At 32.7% G+C, this 25,281-nt stretch overlaps 1 protein-coding gene across 1 annotated transcript in view; it reads left to right on the forward strand.

Moving 5' to 3' along the window:
• snx25 (sorting nexin 25) overlaps positions 1–25,281 on the forward strand; it is a 66,405-nt gene that overhangs the window by 33,798 nt on the left and 7,326 nt on the right. Inside the window, exons 6-13 of the mRNA XM_051127645.1 lie at positions 2,884–2,954; positions 7,821–8,011; positions 9,654–9,785; positions 13,531–13,806; positions 13,899–14,063; positions 18,382–18,513; positions 22,365–22,505; positions 22,717–22,830. Of these exons, the coding sequence (XP_050983602.1) occupies positions 2,884–2,954; positions 7,821–8,011; positions 9,654–9,785; positions 13,531–13,806; positions 13,899–14,063; positions 18,382–18,513; positions 22,365–22,505; positions 22,717–22,830 (1,222 nt within the window). The remainder of the gene's footprint in view (positions 1–2,883; positions 2,955–7,820; positions 8,012–9,653; positions 9,786–13,530; positions 13,807–13,898; positions 14,064–18,381; positions 18,514–22,364; positions 22,506–22,716; positions 22,831–25,281) is intronic.

Consider the following 25,281-nt stretch of genomic DNA (forward strand, 5'->3'; position numbering starts at 1 on the left):
ATATATCAAAACCTAATTTTTGATTAGTAATATGTATTACTAAAAACTTCATTTGGACAACTTTAAAGGGGATTTTCTCAATATTTAGATTTTTTTTTTTGCACCCTCAGATTCCAGATTTTCAAATATTTGTATCTTGGCCAAATACTGTCCTACTGCTGTCCTAACAAACCATACATCAATGGAAAGCTTATTTGTTCAGCTTTCAGACAATGTATAAATCTCAATTTTAAAAAATTGACCCTTGTGACTGGTTTTGTGGTCCTGGGTCACAAATGTATTATTTATGTACTATTATAGTGTTTGTTTGCCACAGAGTGGTTGTGAGAGTAAACGCATGACGAAGATGAATAAGGTAGTAATATTTACTAATCCACAAGGCAAGGTTCCACACAGAGCAACTAGGGATGCACCGAAACGTATCGGCCGAAATGCTTGCGCGTTTTGTCAGTAAAGCCGGTTCTGTAATCAGCGGTAAAAAGCGTTGTTCACCGACGAGCTGCGCAAATCCATGTTCATTATCAGTGTGAATTTGCGCAGCTCGTCGGTGAACAACGGCTGTGTGTAGTATATACGGCTCAACGTGAAATCACGCACCTGATGGCATTTACCGCTGATTACAGAACCGGCTTTACTGACAAAACGCGCAAGCATTTCGGCCGATACGTTTCGGTGCATCCCTAAGAGCAACGGTCTAAACACAACCTTAACAATGTTGACACCGGACAACCAAACACAAACAGGACTGAACTTAAGTAGGGGAGATAATGACACACACTTGAACATAATGACTAAATCGAATGAATCACCATGACACAACAAATGAACTAAGGCAAAGTGTGATGAAACCAAAAAAGACAGAAACCGTGACATTATTAGTATTATTATTTGTGTTATTTGTACATGGCTTTAACTTTAAATGTTAGTATTTTTAGTATGAAAGAGTGAAACCCCACTCAGTATATGTTTGCCCACTGACAAAGAAATGATCAGTCTATAATTTTAATGGTAGGTTTATTTGAACAGTGAGAGACTAGCAACAAAAATATCCAGAAAAACACATTTCAAAACGTTATAAATTGATTTGCATTTTAATTAGTGAAATAAGTATTTGACCCCTTCACAAAACATGACTTAGTACTTGGTGGCAAAACCCTTGTTGGCAATCACAGAGGTCAGATGTTTCTTGTAGATGGTCACCAGGTTTGCACACATCTCAGGAGGGATTTTGTCCCACTCCTCTTTGCAGATCCTCCAGTCATTAATGTTTCAAGGCTGACGTTTGGCAGCTTGAACCTTTAGCTCCCTCCACAGATTTTCTATTGGATTAAGGTCTGGAGAGGCCACTCTAGGACCTTAATGTGCTTCTTCTTGAGCAACACCTTTGTTGCCTTGGCCTTGTGTTTTGGGTCATTGTCATGCTGGAATACCCATCCACGACCCATTTTCAATGAGTAAAGGAGGATCTCACCCAAGATTTGACGGTACATGATTTGATGCGGTGCAGTTGTCCTGTCCCCTTAGCAGAAAAACACCCCCCAAAGCATATGTTTCCACCTCCATGTTTGACGGTGGGATGGTCTTCTTGGGATCACAGGCAGCATTCCTTCTCCTTCAAACACAGCGAGTTGAGTTGATGCCAAAGAGCTCAATTTAGGGTCTCATCTGATCACAGCACTTTCACCCAGTTCTCCTCTGAATCATTCAGATGTTCACTGGCAAACTTCAGACGGCCTGTACATGTGCTTTCTTGAGGAGGGGGACCTTGCGGGCGCTGCAGGATTTCAATCCTTCATGGCGTAGTGTGTTAACAAATTGTTTTCTTGGTGACTATGGTCCCAGCTGCCTTGAAATCATTGACAAGATCCTCCCGTGCAGTTCTGGGCTGATTCCTCACCGTCCTCATGATCATTGAAACTCCACGAGGTGAGATCTTGCATTGAGCCTCAGACTGAGGAAGATTAACTGTTATTTTGTGTTTCTTCCATTTGCATATAATCGCACCAACTGTTGACGCCTTCTCACCAAGCTGCTTGGCGATGGTCTTGTAGGCCATTCCAGTCTTGTGTCGGTCTACAGTCTTGTCAAGGGACAATTAGGAGCACTCCCTTTAAGAGAGAGTTCCTAATCTCAGCTCCTTACATGTATAAAAGACACCTGGGAGTCAGAAATCTTGCTGATTGATAGGGGATCAAATTTTTTTTAATTTTTTTTGAAATGCGTTTTTCTGGATTTTTTTTTTTCTGTTATTGTTTGCTGTTATCTCTCAGATTTTATTAAAGGGGACATTGGATGCATATTTTATATCTTAGCAGTGTGTGGACACAACAACCCTACAATGATAAAAGTCAATTCACTTCTATTTTTTAATCCCCAAAAAGCCTAAATAGTCTTAATTATCAAGCCATTTTGATTTTCTGAGCAGTATGATGTCACATTGCTCAGGCCCCGCCCACGACTGCTGACAGACTGTTCCTTATTAGGATATTTCAGCTCTCAGCCCTCAGTTGTATGCTGTTGCCATTTTCTTTATTTTCTCCAGACATCAGAGCCACTGGGGATGCAGTCGATTAGTTTGTTTTTGATGGTATCGTGCCACCAAATACACAAAAAACAGAAAAGGGGTGGGGTGAACAGTAGCTCATTATCATTTAAAGAGACATGCACTGAAATGGGTCGCTGTGAACAGATCTGTTTTTGATAAGCTAAAAAGGGTGTTGTTTTACTCAACCACTGAGGAATTTTAAGCAAAGTATGTTGCGGACATTTCATGAAGACCCTAAACAATCATACCGACTTGTGAAAAAATGTGCATCCCATCTCCCTTGTAATAATGTAATATCTTCTGTATGCCCACTCTGCTGTCATTTTGTCTTTCTGCAGGTATCAGATAGTTGTGGAGATCATTCAGGCGACCACCATCAGCAGTATCCCACAGCTGAAGAGACAGAAAGGTAGGACGACCTTCGAACACTTCGACCAATCATATCTCTCCTCATCTATGAATACAAACTCTGTATTCATAAGAGTTGCTGCTTTTTTTTCCTTTTTCTTCATTAACCCTAACAATTGAACTTTTTAGAAAACTCCATTTGTGAGCTCCATTATCATGCTGCTGTTTTGTAATTTCCTTTAATGGAGTCTAATGGTCAGACGAGCTTTGTGATGGGCGGTCGGAGAGAAAAGTGTGCCTGCAGTCAAGGCAGGGTATTACGCTAAATTGAAGATGTTATACTGGCATGACAACGCGCAATAAACCACCTTATTTGCTCTGTTCTTTCATGGGCTATTATGAAGCTGTTCTGCTCTTCCTGAAAAGAGCTTCTGTAGTTCACTGCGTCTAGCTGTGTGATTGGCAGACGGGTAATTACAGTGAAGCAGGAGCGGGGTGCGCGTGAGCAGCTCTGCTTCCAGACGGTGGGCTGGAGTAGCCAGCGATGACATTTACTGTGCAGCCGTAAAACACATCAGCTGATACTTATAGGAATCATACTCCCCTGCCACTTTAAATGTGTTTCGGTATTCGGTGGAGCTCACACTACTGGGAGGAAAATGAGGCGTTTTCTGAAAGCAACACCTAAGGAAAAAAATGACTGTAATTTCTTCTGAATGACTCAGTTTTGCCACTTTTCTACTAAAAGTGTTGATTCTTTGTCAATTTCTTACGCCAATTTAAGAGTCTGTTTTTAAGTAAAGGATTAGTGAAAAGTTGTGCTTTACCATTTAAGTGTGTGTTTGTCCACCCCAGGAATCAAATTAAATATTGTTTCCTTTAAAAAAGATTGCAGTTTTAGTCACTTTAGGCCTTAGCTAGCTTGTTACCAAATGTTAGTTTAAAGGTATTGATAAATTTTAGATAATTTTTAGTTGGTTTGTTTTTTATTTATTACTTATATTAATTTTTCCCCACAAGTTTTTTTTTTTTTTTTTTTTTTTTGTATTTATTATTTAAAATTTTGTCCGTTCATTCTTCGTTCATTCATTCATTCATTTTTTTTTTAGGTGTTAGTTTAAAGGTATTATACAATTTTAGTTAGTTGTTTTTATTTATTATTCATATTATTTTTTTCCCTACAATTTTTGTTTGTTTGTTTGTTTTGTATTTATTATTCAAAATTTTGTTCTTACATTTAATTTTTTTAGTCATTTTTTGTCATTTTTTCTACAAAGTTTCGTTTGTGCTTGCGAAATAAGTTTTTGTTGGTTTTTTTTTATTTGTTTGTTAGTTGGAAGGTGGTTAGTTTGTTCATTCATTCATTTTTTTTTATTCATTTCTTTTATTTATTTTTTCCTACAATGTTATAGAATTATTCATTGTGTTTACTAAAAAATATGTATTTTTTTCTTTTATTGTTTTCTTTTATTTTATTTTCTTTTATTTTATTTTATGGAGAAAGGAAGAAGTTTCATTCATTAATTTATTAATTTATTTATTTTCTTTTATCTTATCTCATGGAATGTTGCAATATTTTTAATAAAAGTTTTCTTATTTTGTTTTGTTTTACTATTTTATTTTTTCTTTTTATCTTATGGAATAAGGAAGACATTTATTTATTTATAGAATGTTTCATTGTGTTAACTAAGGAAGAAGTTGTTTATTTTAGAATATGTTTTGTTTGTTTGTTTATTTATTTATTTATTTATTTTTCTTTTATCTTACCTGTGGAATGTTCCATTGTGTTTACTAAGGAAGATTTTATTTTATTTTATTTTATTTTATTTTATTTTATTTTATTTTATTTTATTTTATTTTATTTTATTTTGTTTTGTTTTGTTTTATTTTATTTTTATTCATGGAAAATAGAAAGAAGTTTCTTTCATTCATTCATTTATTTTCTTTTATTTTTTCTTATGGAAAGTTCTATTATGTTTAATAAGGATCAAGCTTTCTTATTTTATTTAATTATTTTTATTTTATTTTTTCTTTCTATCTGTTGGAATAAGGAAGAAGTTTATTTACTTATTTATTTATGTGTTGAATATTCCATTGTGTTTACTAAGGAAGATGTTTGTTTGTTTTATTTTATTATTTTATTTTTATTTATTTTATTTGTTTTATTTTATGGAATAAAGAAGATTTATAAATTATAAAGAAGATTATTTATTTATTTATTTGTCTTTTATCTTATCTCATTTTCCACTGTGTTTACTAAGGAAGATATTTTATTTTATTTTATGGAATAAGGAGGAAGTTTATTTTATTTATTTATTTTTTCTTTTATCTTATGGAATAACAAATAAGTTTTATTTATTTGTTTATTTCGTTTGTTCATCTGTCCGTCCATTCGTTCATTCAATATGTTTATTTGTTTGTTTGGAAAGTTTGAAAAATATTATAAACCAAATAAAATATATAATGTAAAATAAATAAAATATAAGAAAAATATTTTAAACTAAATAAATAAATGCTTTTTAATTATTTGAGGTGCAAAAGGCAATAATTAAAAAAAAAATGAAATTGTTTTTAGTAAAATCAATAGTTTTTCTAACACTTTACAGACTACGGCATTTGTGCCACTTTATTGCTGTAAGTAACATCAATTTTTATGCCTTTTTTTATGCTGAACAGTTAATCAGAACAGAATTTAGGCCAATAAATATATTCCCAGCTTCACAAATACAGCATATATGGGTGGATATGAACAAAGAGGTTTTCTTTGACAGATGAGCAAGCTTACTGCTGAACATCTTGATTGAATATAAAGTTAATTAATCGTGCATTCATTTCAGTGCTGGATTAATTAAAGATCATTTTATTCGCACAGTGGGAAGCATTTATGTTATGTTAGTTCTTGCAGAGAGTCAGGAAAGGGGCTGTTTATTTGTCGTCATGTTTTCCGTCTCCTGCTGCCCTGTAATGGGCAAATCTATAAATCTTCCTGCTGGTCCAGCACAATGACACTGGCTATTAAAGGAAGGAGAGCAGGGAACGCTTGTGTGAAGTCCTTCCCCTCCTCCCTGGTTTCCAGCAGCAGATGGAGCGTGCTGTGAGATGGACGCTGATTGCTCATATTTCCAGACTCATTCTGAGCTCTGTGAATGCCACAGGTGGCTCTTTCCATTCCATTCAAAAGTCCTTGGAAAGTCAACAACTACTGCCTACCTATGAAATTACATAGTAGTACTAATAAACTGCATTTATAGTACTACATTAGTTTGTTATTGTAAAACTCTAAAATAAATGTCTTTTTTTTTTTTTTTTTTTTTTTTTTTGCCTTAAATTTCTGTAGAAAGTCCAATTGTTGCATCTCATGTAATGAACTTTCCAATGAGATATATTTTATGTGTGTGTGTGTGTGTGTGTGTGTGTGTGTTTATTTATTCATTCATTTATACATTCATTACCATTTGCATTTGATGAATGGGTTGTGCAAGTTTTGCAACCCTATTTTCAAAATGTAGTTTGATTTATTTTATTTTATTTATGTTATGATTTTATTTTATTTTACAATGAACATTAAATAAACATAAAAATTACATTATTAAACTCGTGTTATAAGATTAAAATTCATCTCACATTTTATTTGACACATTTTTGCAACCCTGTTTTCAAAATGTAATATATTTGTTTATTAGTATATATTAGATATTTATTAATTTATTTTATTAATAAAAAATTAAACATAAAATTTATATTATTAAACCCATATGTTACAACATTAAAATTCATCTCACATTTTATTTTACACTTTTTTTTTTTTACACAAGATATTTGGTAATAGTTTAAAATTCTGGTGTATGTTATCTTAATTATTTTATTTTATTTTAATTTATTTTATTTTATTTTATTTTATTTTATTTTATTTTATTTTATTTCTGCAGCCCTGTTTTTAAAATGTGAGATATTTGTTCATTTTTATATATTAGATATTTAATTCTTATTTGTATTATTTTTTAAATTTTATTTTTTTATTTTTTTATTTTTATTTTATTTTATTCATTATATTATTAAACACAATTAATGTTACAACATTAAAATTCATCTCACATTTTATTTTACACATTTATGCAACCATGTTTTCAAAATGTAAGATATTTGATAATAGTTTGAAACACTGATTTATATTGTCATCATTTTTATTTTATTTTGTTTTATTTTATTTATTTTATTTTTAATTTATTTTTATTTTATTTGCAACCCTGTTTTAAAAAATGTAAGATATTTGTTCATTATTATATATTACATATTTATTAAGTCTTCATTATTTTAATTTATTTTATTTTATTTTATTTATTATTTTATTATTTTACTTGTTTCAACATTACAGTTACATTATTTTAAATACAACTTATTTTTAAATGTTTCGTTTACATTATTTTTTGAAAATTAGTAATTTGGTAATTGTTTCTTTTTTAAGTGGCCTTTCTAGTTTTCCAATTATTTATGTGTTTGTTTATTTATTTATTCATCTATTTTTTTGTATGTATGTTAAACATGAAAGTATTTTGCTTTACATTTTTACTATTTGTTTGTTATTTATTTGTTTGTATTTATTTATTTTCAGTGGTTTTCAGACTTTTTAACCTTTAAAATCAGGAATGAGTTGTGAATTCCTCAGACATTGGTCTCATCAAAGAATGCATGTTTAAATGGGTTCAACAATGTGTCGCAGCTCATTTCAGTTTGTTTTTGTACATACGTGATGTCTATGTTGATCTCTGTGTGAAAGTGTCACATATGAAGCAGAAGCAAATGAAAGCCGTTGACATCATATCAGCTCCAGTCATCAGAGCTGGTTTCTTTCAGTTACTGTACAGTATCTGTCACAGCTGATTCCTGTGAGATTACACATCTGAATTCCCTCTTTGTCTCTCTGCAGACAGTAAAGGGAAAGAGGCCGCCGCTCTGAAGGCCGACCTGTTACGTGCCAGAAACATGAAGCGTTACATTAACCAGCTCACAGTGGCCAAGAAGCAGTGCGAAAAGCGGATCCGCCTCCTCGGGGGTCCCAACTATGAGCAGCAGGAGGACGGAGGCCAGGATGAAGGGGACGGTCCACAGAGCCAGCGGGTACAGTTTACATACATACATTTTTACAATGTCAAGCCCAGATATAATGGAATAACTGTTGTTTTGCTGTCTTTCTGTCTCTTTCTATCTCTCCGTGATCATTGTAGAAGCATGTTATGACAGCGAGCCCCTTTTCTATCTGAATTCAGTCGTATGACATGCTGTTGTTGTCCCAATAGCTCCAGGCCATCCTGTCCTACACAGACAGGCCAGTCTCTGTACGTCCCTAATGATCAGGCAGAGAGCAGCACGTCCTTAATCCGTAGAGTCAGAGAGAAAGCTCGACTAACATGGAAAAAAAAATGCTCCAAGAGTGTAGAAACCCTTTTAAAGGAGAAGTCCACTTCCAGAACAACAATTACAAATAATTTACTCACCCCCTTGTCATCCAAGATGTTCATGTCTTTCTGTCTTCAGTCGTAAAGAAATTATGTTTTTTGAGGAAAGCATTTCAGGATTTTTCTCCATATAATGGACTTAATTGGTGCCCCAATTTTGAACTTCCAAAATGTAGTTTAAATGCAGCTTCAAATGGCTCTAAACGATCCCAGCCGAGGAAGAAGGGTCTTATCTAGCGAAACGATCTGTCATTTGTTTCAAAAAATAGAAATTTGTACTTTTTAAGCACAAAAGCTTGTGTAGCACAGGCTCTGGGATGCGCGTCCACGATGCTACGAATTAGTAATGGGTCGTTCTTGAACGACTCTTTCATTTTGAACGAATCTATAATGTGACTCGGGAAGAACGAGGCGTCTCTGGGTGATTCATTCGTTTTGTCTTGTTTATAGTGTGATCAACGTTTGTGTAAGCAGTAGATGTGTTAGGGAAGTAACACGTAACATTTTAATTATATTTTGCTAAAATGAACGAAATGACTCGAATAAAGATTCGTTCATTTTGCTGAACGAGACTCAAAGGTCCGAGTCGGTAAAATGATCCGAACTTCCCATCACTACTACGAATCACGTCTAAGTTCATCATCTGTGTACTGAGTATGTGAAAAACTCCATCTTATTTTCTCCTACAGCTTGAGAGGAGGACATCATTGTACCTTTTTGTTTGTAAACAGTGTTTACAAACTTACTTGCACATTTTTTATAGTCTTTGCGCGTTCGCTTTGTAAACACTGGGTCTGTAGTCCCGCGTGACCTTTCGACATGATTCAATAGTACGTAGCGTCGTGAACGTGCATCCCAGAGCCTGTGCTGCACAAGCTTTTGTGCTTAAAAAGTATAAAAAAATGTTATTTTCCAAAAAAAAAGACCCTTCTTCCTCGGCTGTGATCATTTAGAGCCTTTGAAGCTGCATTTAAACTACATTTTGGAAGTTCAAAATCGGGGCACCAATGAAGTCCATTATATGAAGAAAAATCTTGAAAACCATAATTTCTTCACGACTGAAGACAGAAACACATGAACATCTTGAATGACAAGGGGGTAAGTAAATTATTTGTGAATTGTTGTTCTGGAAGTGGACTTCTCCTTTAAAGATGAAGTAGAAACATCCTCATGAGCTGGCATCAGTGTCACTGATAAATTACCCAGCTTTTTAAGATGAAACGCCACTCGCTGTAAAGCGTATTTTTTTCAAGTGCTTTTAATAATAGCACCGTCTGGTTCATTTGTTTCTTGTCCTCTCACAGATACTTCAGTTTGAGGAGATCATGTCAAATGCAGTGTACCGGGAGCATTTCCGTGTCTACATGGAGCGGGTGGATAAGAGGGCTCTGATTAGCTTTTGGGAGCTGGTGGAGATGCTCAAGAGCGCCAACAAGGTCAGACACACACTTCAGCTGCACATCAAGACCTTGAGCTGAAAATCTGTCAGCGGACAAGTGAAAAACCCGCTGTCATTAGTCTTGTTCAGACCATAATTGTTTCTTATGGGGACGTTGGTAAAAATACATTTGCATGGTGATTTATTCATGGTGGAGCGAGTGCAAACGTGAGAACGCTGCTCACATGGTCAGTCAGTATTGAAAAATACTGATTTCTCAATATGAATCTATTCTCATTTTGATAAACCCATATTGATTCTTAAATTTTAAGAATGGGTATATTTGTAGCAATAGCCAACAATTAGGACTGTCAAACGATTAATCGCAATTAATCGCTTACAAAATAAAAGTTTGAGTTTGCCTAATAAATATGTGTGCGTACTGAGTGTAATTATTATGTGTATATATAAATACACACAAATTAATGTATATATTTAAGAGAAATATGTTCATTTTTGATTAGTAGAACTTCATTTGGACAACTTCAAAGGTGATTTTCTCAATATTTCGATTTTTTTGCACCTACAGATTCCAGATAGTTGTATCTCGGCCAAATATTGTCATATCCTAACAAGCCATACATCAATGGAAAGCTTATTTTTCAGATTTCAGATGATGTATAAATCTCAATTTCATAAAATTGACCCTTATGACTGGTTTTGTGGTCCATGGTCACATTAATAGTGCTCCTTCCATCCAGTAAATCACGATAAGCTTTGTGCTTTGTTACTTTACATATGAAACACAAGTCTCGGCGTACAAATTCTGTCAGTTTTATTACAGAATTCAAATATTAAATACCATTTTGACATTCTTTAATGTGTTGTAACAGATCGCTGTAATCACGTCGACACAAGCAGTACATGAACCGATCATCTCTTCCTCTTTACCACTAGTTGCTGCACAAAATAAACGTGAATGAACATCAGAATGTGTTGAAAGATATAGTGTAATTTACTGAAATTAATTGTGTATCAATCAGTGTTTCAAAGGCAGAAAAGCATGAGTAATATAGCTTGTAAACAATGTCACATTTAACTCAGGAAAGTCATTCAGTGTCCGTAAACTCAATAGTTATCTAGAAAAAATAAACTCTAAAAAGGAGCATTTTGCTAAATATATGCACCATATTACATGCAAATAATATTTTTACTTAACCTGTTCTTTAATATTTAATGTATGTTTAAATCTGTTGTGAAAGATGAAGTAGAAACATAATTATATCATTAAAAATACATTTCGATTATAAAAGCTGCCTTATGTGCAGTTTAAATGTTTGTTTACAAATCACTAAGTTTAGTAATGTACCAATAGACAGGGTTTATTATATAGTTGTATAGTATTATATAGTATACAGCATTAATTGAGATATTTTCCTTGGTAAAAATTGGTATGTGCTGTGTACCTGCTTATATGTCTGAATAAATCGAGATTGAAATTGAATCAGACAAGCTTGAGAATGAAAGTCAGAATTGAATCGTGAAATTTGTTAATAAATTCATATTTAAATCAACAATAGGAAATTTATTTATTTAATTTATTTATTTATTATTTAATTATTTAAATATCCCATTGCTTTTTATTTCTCAAAATGATAGATGTCAATTTAAAAATGTGGGGGTTAGGAGAGATATGTGACCCTGGACCACAAAACTAGTCTTAAGTAGCATGGGTATATTTGTTACCAATACCCAAAAATACATTGTATAGGTCAAAATTATACATTTTTCTTTTATGCCAAAAATCATTAGGATATGAAGTAAAGATCATGTCCCATGAAGGTATTTTGTAAATTTTTTGGCACTCTTAGATTACAGATTTTCAAATAGCTGTGTCTCAGACAAATAAAGCTTATGTATTCAGGTTTCAGATTATGTACAAATCTCAGTTTTAAAAAAAAATGACCCTTATGACTGGTTTTGTGATCCAGGGTCACATATGTTAATGCAAACTTATTTATATTTACATGATGTAAACATTTGACTCAGCAAGTATAATGACATTTTATTTTAACAAATTATTGTATAGCTTAATAATGGCTCAGAGATGTGGATTCGGATGGCAGCTAAATGACCACACAACCTTGGTATTTGTCAAAAAAACAAATATTTCTGATTTCAGACTGCAGTTGAATTATTGACAAGCCCCTGTAAATGTCAGAATTAGCTTACATCCCCATGAGAAAGAATTACCATCTGAAAAGGCTGCAGTCATATCTGAAAGTGCTTTTCCTGCAGCTCATGCCAATCTGCGGCCACAATTGCAAATTTACTAATTGGTCATTTATCAGGCACTTTTATGCAGAAATTAACGTCAGACCACAGAAACACACGGCTGAAAACTGCGCCAACACTCCAGCTCGTGACTCTGACAAATGTATTATTGCGGGCGTCCCATCATGTCCAGCTGTGTTAAATTAGCAATTACCGGTACTGCCATTTAGCCAGGAGTGTCAGAGCTGATTGCATCATTATTTTTTATTGTTCTGTGGTCCTGAAAAGTTTTAAGATGTCATAATGTTGACAGATGACAAACTGTTCTGTCGACTCAGGAATACTGTATGAAGAATAAAAACAAGGCTATTTATGTGGATATGAAGGTACTCTTGAATGCTGTCAGGTGGTAAATGCTTGAAGAGGTACATTTGGTTCATTTCTGTGGAACAGCAGATTTGCAATAATCTGTTTAATGTTGTTGTCATATCTTAGCAGTTAGCATCTGTTAAGCATGAAACCCAACCAAATGATTAAGATTAGCCATATGTTTTATTGCTTGTCGGTTCTGAATGTGAATCTGTTATTAAAACCTTTTAAAATCCTCAGACCTTCAAGGATGAAACCAGCAAAGCCTGTTTTATTTTATTTTATTTTATTATTTTATTTTATTTTATGAAACTAAATGATTAAGATTACCAATATGTTTTATTGCTTGTCAGTTCTGAATGTGAATCTGTTATTAAAACCTTCTAAAATCCTCAAACCTTCAAGGATGAAACCAACAAAGCCTGTTTTGTTTTGTTTTGTTTTTTGTTTTGTTTTGTTTTTTGTTTTTTGTTTTGTTTTGTTTTGTTTTGTTTTGTTTTGTTTTGTTTTATTTTATTTTTTTTATTTTTTATTTTATTTTATTTTATTTTATTTTATTTTATTTTATTTTATTTTATTTTATTTTATTTTTTTTTTTATGAAACCAAACCAGATGATTAAGATTAGCCATATGTTTTATTGCTTGTCGGTTCTGAATGTGAATCTGTTATTAAAACCTTCTAAAATCCTCAAACCTTCAAGGATGAAACCAACAAAGCCTGTTTTTTTTGTTTTATTTTATTTTTTTTTTTGTTTTGTTTTGTTTTAAGATTTTGTTTTGTTTTGAATTTTGTTTTATTTTCAAACCTTTTAGCCTGTTTTTTGTTTTTTTTGTTTTGTTTTGTTTTATTTTATTTTATTTATTTATTTTTTTTTTATTTTATTTTATTTTATTTTTTTTTTTTTTTATGAAACCAAACCAGATGATTAAGATTAGCCATATGTTTTATTGCTTGTCAGTTCTGAATGTGAATCTGTTATTAAAACCTAAAATCCCCACACCTTCAAGGATGAAACCAACAAAGCCTGTTTTATTTTTTTAATTTTATTTTATGTACAGTAATTTTCTAATGGGAAATATGTTTATCTTTGAAAAGAAAAAGAACAAGACAAGATCTGGTTTGAATATCTGATAGGTCTGCTATTCTTCCTCTGCGCAGAATGAAGTGCCGCAGCTGGTGGGAGAGATCTACCAGAACTTCTTCGTGGAGAGCAGGGAGATCCCAGTGGAGAAGGCTCTTTATAAAGAGATCCAGCAGACGCTGGTGGGAAACAAGGGTACTGACGTGTTTCATAGGATCCAGGGAGACGTGTACGAGACCATGAAGGAGCGCTACTACCCATCCTTCCTGGTGAGCGACCTGTACGAGCGGCTCATTAAACGAGAGGAGCAAAGGAGCAGCTCGCAGTCCAGCAGCGAGGAGAAAGACGACGCCGTGAGTTTAACATGACATAAGCCTGGCTTACACATCCAAACACTCCATTGCCATTTTATGTTACTTTTCATGTGTTTTCTTTGTGCATTTAGGGTCAGGTGATGGAAGGAGGGGACGTGGCTCTGGATGAAGGCAGCAAAGGCATCAATGAACAGGCCAGTTACGCCGTCACCAAACTACACCAGCTGTACGAGAGACTGGAGTACAAACGCCAAGCCCTGGGCTCTATCCAAAATGCACCGCGTCCTGATAAAAAGGTAGAACCATAATTATAGCCCTATTTATGTGAAATATTATCCTTTTATTTGAATGCTCAACTCTGCTTTTTTTTGGTTTACAAATGAGAATATTTTGAATGTAACACTAGAGTTCAAAAGTTACAAAAGTTTTTAAAGAAGTATTTTATGTTTACCTAGGCTGTATTTATTTAATCAAACTTGCAATAAAACTGTAATATTGTGAAATATTATTGCAATTTAAAATAACTGTTTTCTTCTTGAATATATTTTAAAATGTAATTTGTTTCTGTGATACAAAGCTGAATTTTCAGCATCATTATTCCAGTCTTTAGTGTCACATGATCCTTCAGAAATCATTCTAATATGTTGATTTGCTGCTCAAGAAACATTTCTTAAATATTATCAATGTTGATTCATTTACAGCATGTGTCTGTACTAATATGTGTGAAGTACTTTCTAGTAGGTTGTCAAAAGGACCAGTATTTCACAAGGAAGTTTTTTTTTTTTTTCCTATTATCAGCAGTACTGACTCAGTTCAGTCGCTGTGGTCAAACCAGCTGTGGTCTGAATATAAGCGGCCAAGCCAACCGTGATAAAAATATTAGTGTGAACTTCCTCTAAAAACCATGTATTACAACTGTAGACTGGTGTAGATGAAGCTAAACTGATAAATGATGTCTGAATGACCTGTTTTCAGTTTGCTATTTTGTTATTTTTGCATTAGAATACATTGATTTTAGAGTTAACTCATTGAGTTATATTTTGTGCTTTACTAGACATTATCTATAGATACACTACTGTTCAAAAGTTTGAGGTTAGGAGGATTTTTTGGAACAAAATCAATACTTTAGTTCAGCAAGAATGAATTGAACTAATCCAAAAATAATAAGAATAATAGAAAAAAAATTTGCAGCGATATTGATAACAATAAGATGTTCCTTGAGCAGCAAATCAGCATATTAGGATGATTTCTGAAGGATCATGAAAGACACTGAGGACTGGGGTAATGATGCTGAAAATTCAGCTTTGCATCACAGGAATGAATTACATTTTAAAATATGTTCAAATAGAAAACTGTGATTTGACATAATATTAATAATTCACAATAGTACAATTTTTACTGTGGTTTTGATCAAATAAATGCTGCCTTGGTAACCATAAGAGACTTATTTTAAAAACATTTAAAGGGAACCTCAGGTTCTAAGACGTATGGCTTAACCCTTAAAGGCCTAGAACATTTTTGGGGCTCTTGACGCACCTGTACTTTTCTGTTTTTTTTTGTTTTTTTTTCAGACCTATTCTAGCAGTCTGCATTAAGTTCCATATATCATTATAAACAGGAGAACTTAAAGTTTTCTGTCTAGCTAATCTCAGTTTCCCTTTTGTTTTCTCTAAGAATGAGGGTATTTCCAGAACTTTAAGAAAAACACAAGCAACAATTGGGTGTTTTTTACAACATGAAATACAAAAACTCCTGAAGTTTGGATTTTTTTCTTTAAAAAATTGTATTTAGGTAGTTTACACTTCCAATTTTGTCTACATATAACATTCCCCAAGCAAGTTATAGCCATTTATTACAATATTATTACAGGCGCTTTTCAGCGAAAAACAGGCCTATTTAGTTTATTGACAATATAGATGTGTCCAAAAACATTTAGGGCGTAAAGTAGCAGTAGAAACAGTGTTATATAATAACAAAACATAGTAAAAAAGGGACTTTTTCAAATAAATATATTCTTATTCGTATAAACAACAAACACAGTGTAGCAAGTAGTGAAAACAATTGCACAAATTGTCTTGTACAACAAAAATACAAACAGTCCAAATTATTCATAAACTACACACAAAATGAGAGAGAAATATACTAAGTGCAACAGAAAAAATAGTGCAAATGATCTTTACAAACTATATAAGAATAAGTTACATAATATAACAACCAAATGGATCGATCCGCTGGCTGTGTCGCAATCGATTTTACGGCACAGCGAAACGAAAACCTAAATTCTTGCTTTATCCGATATGTACTGCTGTTTCAACCTTGTTTTTGGTTTGTCAAAGGGCTCTGCTGTGTGTATTTCGACACTTTTTCAAAGTTTGCTGTCATGCAAATGTGTTATTTTGTGTTTGTTTTCATATACGCATGACGCACTTTTTGCGTTTGTTCCAATTTCCAAAGAAACAAGCTAATTGGTGGTTCAAAAGACCAAACCCATAGATGACAGTTTGAACCAATCTGAGCATGGGGGTGGGACTAAGCATCAGCACTCGTTCCTGTTTGGCTCAGAGGAACGAAATACATTGATTTCATCTATGAAAGATTTATGTTATTTAAAAAATCCTCATCCTTTTAAACATATTTTGGACTATGGGGCGCCATTATTTCGATGATGTGAAATGGTTGCACTCTGTGAGCTACTGGCGCTGGCTGTTGTTATTTTTACAGCAACGCAACTTAAATACAGTATACTAATATGATGACCACATCTACTGAAGAGCTTACAGGTGGCGATGGATATAAGTAGGCTTAAACCAAATGCCGTACCATCGATTTTTCCCCATAAGGAGTGTAAACGCACAAAATATTGAGGGAAATCCACGCTGAGAAACTCCTTCAGTGACTGCGGCTTCATGACAAGCGTCGACATGCTACATCCTGCGTCTAGCGTTTTTTGTGTCTGCCGTTTTTATGCTCTTTAAGTAGCTGTGGTCGACTAAAAGCCTCAGGACTAAAGTGGAGAGAACAAAGACGCAGGTCTTTATTTGTCCACAGGCATCTTCCCATTCTTGTCTCTTATTATAGCTATGAAAGCAGTGAAGACTTACATCACTTCTCTCATTGCCCTTCGACTGAAAATTACAACCAAAAGGTACACAATGTGGGATTGTAGCACTATTTCCAAATTGTGTTGAGGTAAAAATAGCAACAGGAAGTAGCTCAGGCCAGTAGTTCACAGAGTGCAATCATTTTGCGTCATCGAAATGAAGGCGCCCCCCATAGTCCAAAATATGTATTAAACAACATGGGTTTTTTAAATAACATAAATCTTTCATGGCTCTTCTACTACATATTTCAGTAAGAGACATTATTTACATTATATTAACCCATATAAGTCTTAAAGGGGTCATCGAAACCATTTTCCACAAGTTGATATGATTATTTAGGGTCTTAATGAAAAGTCTATAATATACTTTGGTTAAAAATTCTCAGTGGTAGTGTAAAAAAAACACCCTTTTTACCTTGTCAAAATGAGCTCTCCAATAATCATCCCATTCTGACGGATTGTTCCTTTAAATGCTAATGAGCTCTGCTCGCCCCGCCCCTCTCTTCTCTCTGTGGAGTGACGAGCCTGTTCACTTTAGCCGCATTTAGCCGTGTTTAGCCGCTAAACTTGCTAACTAGCACATTATTAGGAAAGGTGATTGCAGAGATTCATAATAAACCCCTTATACTCACTTCTACTGTAGGTGAAGCTGGATCATGAATGATTTGCGCGAACATAGACACATTTATGTAGATCGGGAGATGCATTCCCTTCACAAACAAACCTAATCCACTGCATCTTCAGGCTCAGATGTCGGGAGTAAATGACGAACACTATGTTCATTATTACATCCAGCAACACAACACCTCAATCGCTCAATCAGAGATATTCTTGTCTAACTTACATCCCTGCTCCGGACTGTCGGACTGTTACAGCTGATCTGAGGTAAGACGCTCATGTCAGTCAACTATCGTGGGAGCGCCCTCTGTCGGTTTGACGCAAACACCGACAGGTATCTGAGAACGGCTCGATTTGAAAAAGGGGATATTATTATTACAGATTAATTAAAAACCACTGCATGGATTTTTATCGTTATAGGGTAGATTTGTACATACACTGCCAACACACATTAAAACAAACAACATGTTCAAACATGTTCAAACAACATGTAAAAGTGAACTTTGCATCCGATGACCCCTTTAATACCCAGGGTTCCTATTAAGCAACATTAGTGTACCTTTAGTAGCAATAACTTTTAGCAGTATTTACATAATTTGTTACTAGTACCGTTATCGAGTACTGAAAGTTTGGAGTTCATACTCTCTGTACTGTTTTTGTGTGGTTTGATTTAATCCATTAGCTGAGACAGGAATTGATTTCTCTCTGACATGATCTCATTGTGTTCTCTGAGTGTCTCTTTATTCCTGTGCTGGTAGAGATCCATGGGTCAGTGTTTCCATTCTTCCTCAGAGCAGGGGCTGCTGTCTTTTGTCAGATGAAGCACCGGTCAGGGTCAGAGACATGCTGTGGACTTCTCTTGCACTGGAACTTATAAAAAAATGCCTTTCTTGTAGATTGTGTCACTACTGAAGGATGAAATCTGCGCCATGGAGAAGGAGCACAGCGACCTCCAGCTGCACATTTCACGGACGGACTGTTGGTGCGAGAACTTGGGCACCTGGAGAGCCATCGTCAGCACCGCAGAGGTCGGTTCTCAATTCAGTGTAGGAAAACATCCTGGGTGAAATACAAGTTGAGGTTAAGTACCAGCGTCTGTGGCATAATGGTGATAACCAGTGTTATTTTAGTGTCAGTAGTACTATAATCAGGGGTGTGCATGCACGACCAAAATAAAGAAATACGCTCAGTTCAGACCACTCATTTGTGTACTGACATGGTTGACAGCTGTCAATGTGAACTGAAAGCTATTTATTCGAACTGAAAGCATAAATCAAGGCTACGTGCTGCCGGTTTCACAGCGAAACACAAAACTATCACATTTCATTCACTGGCCCGCTTCACTTGGCAGCACATATACCGCTACTTACTAGCTGGCAACCTGCCAACAATAAAATCATGCCGATTTTAGGTTTGAAGATGTAGAAAATTCATGTAAAAAAAAATTAAAAATATAAATATTAGCATTGCATTTTTAAGTGTACTATAAAATAACTGTATTTTTATTTAATACTTAATACTTATTTTTTGTATTTTAATATATAACAGTATTATAACACTTTTTATTATTTTAATTTATTTTAAAAATAAACTAAATAAATTGCAATAATACTGTTATTACTGTTGTTAATGAATACTATTATTACTATTGTTAATTAACACCCCTGACTATTATAGTTTTTATTGATGTTTTTTAAATTTAAAATTAGTTTCAGTAATTATGTTTTTTTTTTGTCATTTTCATTATTATTATTATTTTTTATTTCAGTTTTAGTTTTAGTTCTGCAGCTATAAACTGAAATAAAATTTGTTTTAATATTTTATTTCAGTTATAAAAAAATCAGTTAATATTTATTTGATTTATACATATTTTATTTAAGTTATAAACAAATTAAAAAATATAAACGGAAATAAAATCAGTTTGTTTTTAATATTTTATTTCCGTTATGAAACAATAATGTATTTTAAGTTAATATTTATCTTATGTTTTTTTTTTTATTTACGTTATAAATAAAGCAATAAATATCAACTGAAATAAAATTAGTTTTTAAGTTAATATTTATTTTATTTATATTTTAAGTTATACATAAATCAATAAAAATAAACTGAAAGTCAGTTTGTTTTTAATATTTTATTTCAGTTATAAAACTCTACTTTATTTCAGTTAATTTTTATGTAATTTATTTATATTTTAAATCAGTTTTTTTATATTTTGTTATAAAAATAAATAAATGTTTTTTTTTTCATTTATTTATATTTAATTTAATTTAAGTTATACATAAAATCAGTTATTATAAATTATTTTATTTATATTTTTTTTTTATTTCAGTTACATTTCAAGTATTTCAAGTAACAGTTTTAGTTTAGTTTAGAAAACGATAATAAATGTGCAGTTAACCCAGTAAAAATTGTCCATCAGATTTATGGACAATTGATTTGATTACAGATGAAAAAAGAAACATTTTCATGAGAATTAATTACAATTAATTAGCGATTACAGTAGATCACCTACAAAGACAGGGAAGGAAATACAGTAGCCACTTGAAACTATTACCACAAGTGTTAGCATGAGATTAGTGTGATAGAAACACTTTCTAAACTTGCGTATGTAAAGTGATATCTAATCTTTAACTGTCATGACCAAGGTAAGGTAGTAAATCTAGTAATCTAAGAAAACCTGCTGACTTTCCCATGCTGCATGCAAGCATACCAGAAATGGACATGATGTAACTTTTGGTAGTGTTTACATACTGTTTACATGCTGTTCACTGCAATCACAGGGATTACATCAGTAACACAAAGTACTTCCACTTCAAAAAGAACAACATCTTAAAGATCAAACAAATAATTTCACCGCACAGTGCAACATAGTAACAGTGTTTTAACATATTCTGACTTCACTTGTTACATTGAGTTCTGTGATCGCCACAGCAACATACTGTAACATCATTTGCCTGATTGTCTGTGGAGTTTTATTCATCTGTCACAACATTCTTTCCTTAAAGTGACGGTGATTAATTTCCTGTATGTTTGACTCTTTTATAAACACTCTTAGCAGATCATACGCAGTCCTGCTATCCTCCTTTATCATCCGTCATCCCATCTGTTTAACTTCACAAAGCACCACCATCTCAATATAGCCACAGTAATAACCACGTCAGTGCTCTAAGAAGAATTTTCCATATTATTTTAAAGCAGTGCCATAGATGTTGCCTTTTAAAAGAAGCATATCTGTCGTTTTTTTTTCTTTTCAGTCTTTTTAATTAACCGTCGTCGTTCTGTGTAAGTAAACAGCTGGTTGTGAAGAGCCCCATCAATCATTTTTACTCTCTTTTCCTGGAGCTCTGATGAATAACAAGGCAGTATTTGCATATTTCTGCTCGGGAGTGAGTCACTGGTATATTAACGATTTATCTACTAATTGGCTGTAAAATGACAGCTTTTTCAATCAGTTGCTTCATGTGGTTTCAGCTGAAGTGAAGCTGTTATTGTTTTTACGTCGTTTCAGTTCTGGACAGAATCAGATGCATCACAGTGTGCAAAATGATTTGTATTAAGTCAAATGAAATGCTTTACCCAACAAAATTTGCTCAAGTTAGGGCTGTCACGATTCCTTGATTCAATCAAAGTCCCTTTAAGACAAGTCATTTTCAAGTGGCGAATTCCTTGGATGAGAATACACGCAATGGATTATTAGACTGTTTTCCAAGGCTGCATGATATATTAAACCCATTAAAAAATCATAATAGAGCATAATGCTATTGCTATCATCAGATTTGTAAGGTAAATATATAATCTATGAATAAAACTACGTAAACACAGGAAAATGCATCAGTATGTTTTTTAATATGTTAATTGTTCATTGCGATTTCAAAACAGAAGCTCAAACCTTCACTCTTGAGTTTGCACGTTTTGTTGTCCATGCACATATTCAATAATTTACAGTGGCCTTACCATTTCTGTCGTAAAGAAATGGCCAAATATTAAAGATTAAGTGGAAATGTTGTTTGATCAGTATTAAACAAGAATTTGTGAAGTGTAAAAACAATCGTCAGGTCGTTGGCGCCCTCTGCAGGCATTTGATATAATGCATAATGTACATTAGATCTATAGTTTTTAAAACATTATGTATTTAAACAGTTTTGTTGGATAAAACCATATGATTACTCACTTTTGATACTTTGTTTGAACTAATTATTATTGCTTCATTGCTAATACATATGTATTTTAAGTAATATTAAAGGCTGTTGTTCACTCAGGTCTATTTTTATTACAAAAAAAAAAAAATAGAATTATCCGGTTACCCAATTAATCGTCTGAACAATCAACCGATTACTCAATTTCTCATCAGAATAATTGACAGATTACTCGATTACTAAAATAATGGTTAGTGACAGCCCTACACTGTAAAAAACAATTTGTTGAGTCAACTTAAACTAATTTGTAACCTGGCTGCCTTAAAATTTTAAGTTCAGCCAACTCAAAAAAACTTTATTAAACTTGAAATGTTAAGTTATGCTAAGTGACAACTTAGATATTTGAATTGAATCAACTTAAAATGTTAAGGCAGCTGGGTTACTTACCCATCTGTTAAGTTTAGCAAACACAAATATCTAAGTTGTTACTTAGTACAACTTAACATTTCAAGTTAACTAAACTTATTTTAGTTGACTGAACTTAAAATTTTAAGGCAGCAGGGTAACATTATTTTAAGCTGACTCAACAAATTGTGTTTTTTTCTTTTTTACAGTGCAGCTCAAATGTCGGCTCAAGTAAATGTTAGATGTTTCAAGATGTGTTATTTGTCTAAAATTCATTGCACAGTGTGATTCAGAGGGTAAGATAGTGCTTTGTTAAAATCACTGTATGTATCTTGTAGGCCTCAGAAGAGAATGGAGAGCAGATGGCGTGTTACTTTGTAGCTGTGAGCCTTTCTGAAGACGACGACTGCAAGAATAACCGCTGGACCGTCACCAGGAAGCTCAGCGAGTTTCAGGCTTTGCACAGGAAGCTGACGGAGGTACGGCTGATATTTACAGTACGCTGCCACACCTCTGATGTGTGATATCATGTGATCAGTGATGGCCCTATTGTTGCAGCCATCGGCAAGTTGCTGTGGCAGTGTAGTGACTCATCATGTTGTTGTACATTATTAGTTCTGATACACATTATACGTGACACAGACTGAGTTTTATCCACCATTTGTCTTTCTTACTGTTATTCGTTCGCAGTGTTTTCCATCACTCAAGAAGGTCCAGCTTCCCTCACTCAGTAAACTGCCGTTCAAATCCGTCGACCAAAAATTCCTTGACAAATCCAAAAACCAACTCAACACGTTTTTACAGGTGAGTCTTTCCTAGGCTTGTTGTAGCCAGACTTGTATGCATAAAATGAACAGTGGAAAATGTCTGTAGACTTGTGATGTGAAATTCCGTCCATTCAGAAGTAATGTGGCTCCTCTAGAGCTTCATAATAGAGCTCAGCAGTGTCTCAAAGTGAGCACCGCTCACTAAAACCAGCAGACAGAAGTCTCTCCATAGGGTTCAATTTAAATATTGAAACGTTTCATCGAGAAAAAAAGAATTTTTCGCTTCTCAATTTATACCTGACTGGGTTCTGTGTGATGACAGTTCCATTGTGATGTCACAAACAGAATGTGAAATTAAAAACAAATAAACACTTACTTGCGTTTTTATGAATGAATGAATAAATGAATGCATTATTTATTTATTTATTTTTTACTTTTTTGTCCATTTGATCCAAACATATTGCACAAAATTTATTTCCATAACATTTTCCAACATATTTCTTTAAATACACAATCTTTATTTAAAATACATTTTGAGTCATGAGTATCAGCTTTTTTTTTTCTGTATTTGACCTGAACAAAATGTATATTTTCATTAAAAGCGCCAAAATATGTGATGTTTTAAACACTTAATGTTTTAAACACTTAATGTCCAATTTCATTTGTTTTTTTTTTTTTTTTTGTAAATATGAATAGCATTTTAAAACAAAATAACTTCACCGCATAATAATAAACAAAAGTTTATTAAGATTTTATTTTATTTTATTTTACACACCATTTTCTGTAAGCACCACAAAAATATCAAAATAGTTTTTAGAGACAAAATATATTTGCACTATATCTGTTATTGACTGATACAGTTTATTTTATTTTTATGTTGTTAAAAATTATGTATTTTATTTTATTTTATTATTTTATGATATATACCACAACTTTTTTCTTTAAGCACCATAAAAAATCAAAATGTCTTTTAGGGACACAATATGTCAACACTATATCTGTTATCAGCTAATACTGTTTATTTTATTTTATTTTATTTTATTTTACACACCTTTTTTTAAGCACCACAAAAATATCAAAATAACTTTTAGAGACAGCACTATATCAGTTATCGACTGATACTGGATTTTATTTTATTTTATTTTATTTTATTTTATTTTATTTTATTTTATTTTGTTTTATTTTATTTTATTTTATTTTATTTTATTTTACTTTATTTTATTTTATTTTATTTTATTTTATACCACAACATTTTTCTTTAAGCACCATAAAAATCAAAATAACAATATCTGTTATCGACTGATTATGGCTATTTTATTTTATTTTATTTTATTTATTTTGTTTTTTGTTTTGTTTTGTTTTACACACCATTTTCTTTAAGCACCATAAAAATATCAAAATGGCTTTTAGAGACAAAATATATTTGCACTATATCTGTTATTGACTGATACAGTTTATTTTATTTTATTTTATTTTATTTTATTTTATTTATTTTGTTTTTTTTTTGTTTTGTTTTATTTTATTTTTTTGTATTTTATTTTATTTTATTTTATTTATTATTTTTTTTGTTTTACACACCATTTTCTTTAAGCACCACAAAAATGTCAAAATGGCTTTTAGACGCAAAATATATTTGCACTATATCTGTTATTGACTGATACAGTTTATTTTATTTTATTTTATTATATTTTATTTTTTTGTATTTTATTTTATTTAATTTTTTTTGTATTTTATTTTATTTTATTTTATTTATTTATTTATTTATTTTTGTTTTACACACCATTTTCTTTAAGCACCACAAAAATGTCAAAATGGCTTTTAGACGCAAAATATATTTGCACTATATCTGTTATTGACTGATACTGTTTATTTTATTTTATTTTATTTTACTTTACACACAATTTTTCTTTAAGCACAGTTATTGAATGATACTACCTATTATTTTATTTTATGTTATTTTATTACAAAAATATCAAAATGACTTTTAGAAACACAATATATCAGCATCTGTTATCAACTAATAGTCCCCCCTCCCATTCATCCTTACTGTATATTTAATTATTTACATCTACAGTATTTTAATAGATTGACATATATCATCATCTGGCACTAACTAAAGGTTTAAATCAGTGGTCACAAGAGCCGGTGTCCCTGCAGAGTTTAGCTCCAGCCCTAATCAAACACACCTGAACCAGCTAATCAAGGTCTTACTAGGTATACTTGAATCTTCCAGGCAGGTGTGTTGAGGAAAGTTGGAGGTAAACTCTGCAGGACACCGGCCCTCCAGGAACAAGTTAGGTGACCCCTGGGATAAATGTTTGCCGCAATCTATGATCATGCTTACTATACTCACTAAAGCTTTTCACATCATCAGTTTACTCTGAAGCACCTGCTCCATCACATTTCAAACCTCTGGTTATTTTCAAGTTAATGATGTACAGCTGGAGTGTGCTTAGTCAAGCATTCAAATCTGTGTTTGTGTATATTT

This window comes from Labeo rohita, chromosome 14, assembly GCF_022985175.1.
Source record: "Labeo rohita strain BAU-BD-2019 chromosome 14, IGBB_LRoh.1.0, whole genome shotgun sequence".
NCBI lineage: Eukaryota > Metazoa > Chordata > Actinopteri > Cypriniformes > Cyprinidae > Labeo > Labeo rohita.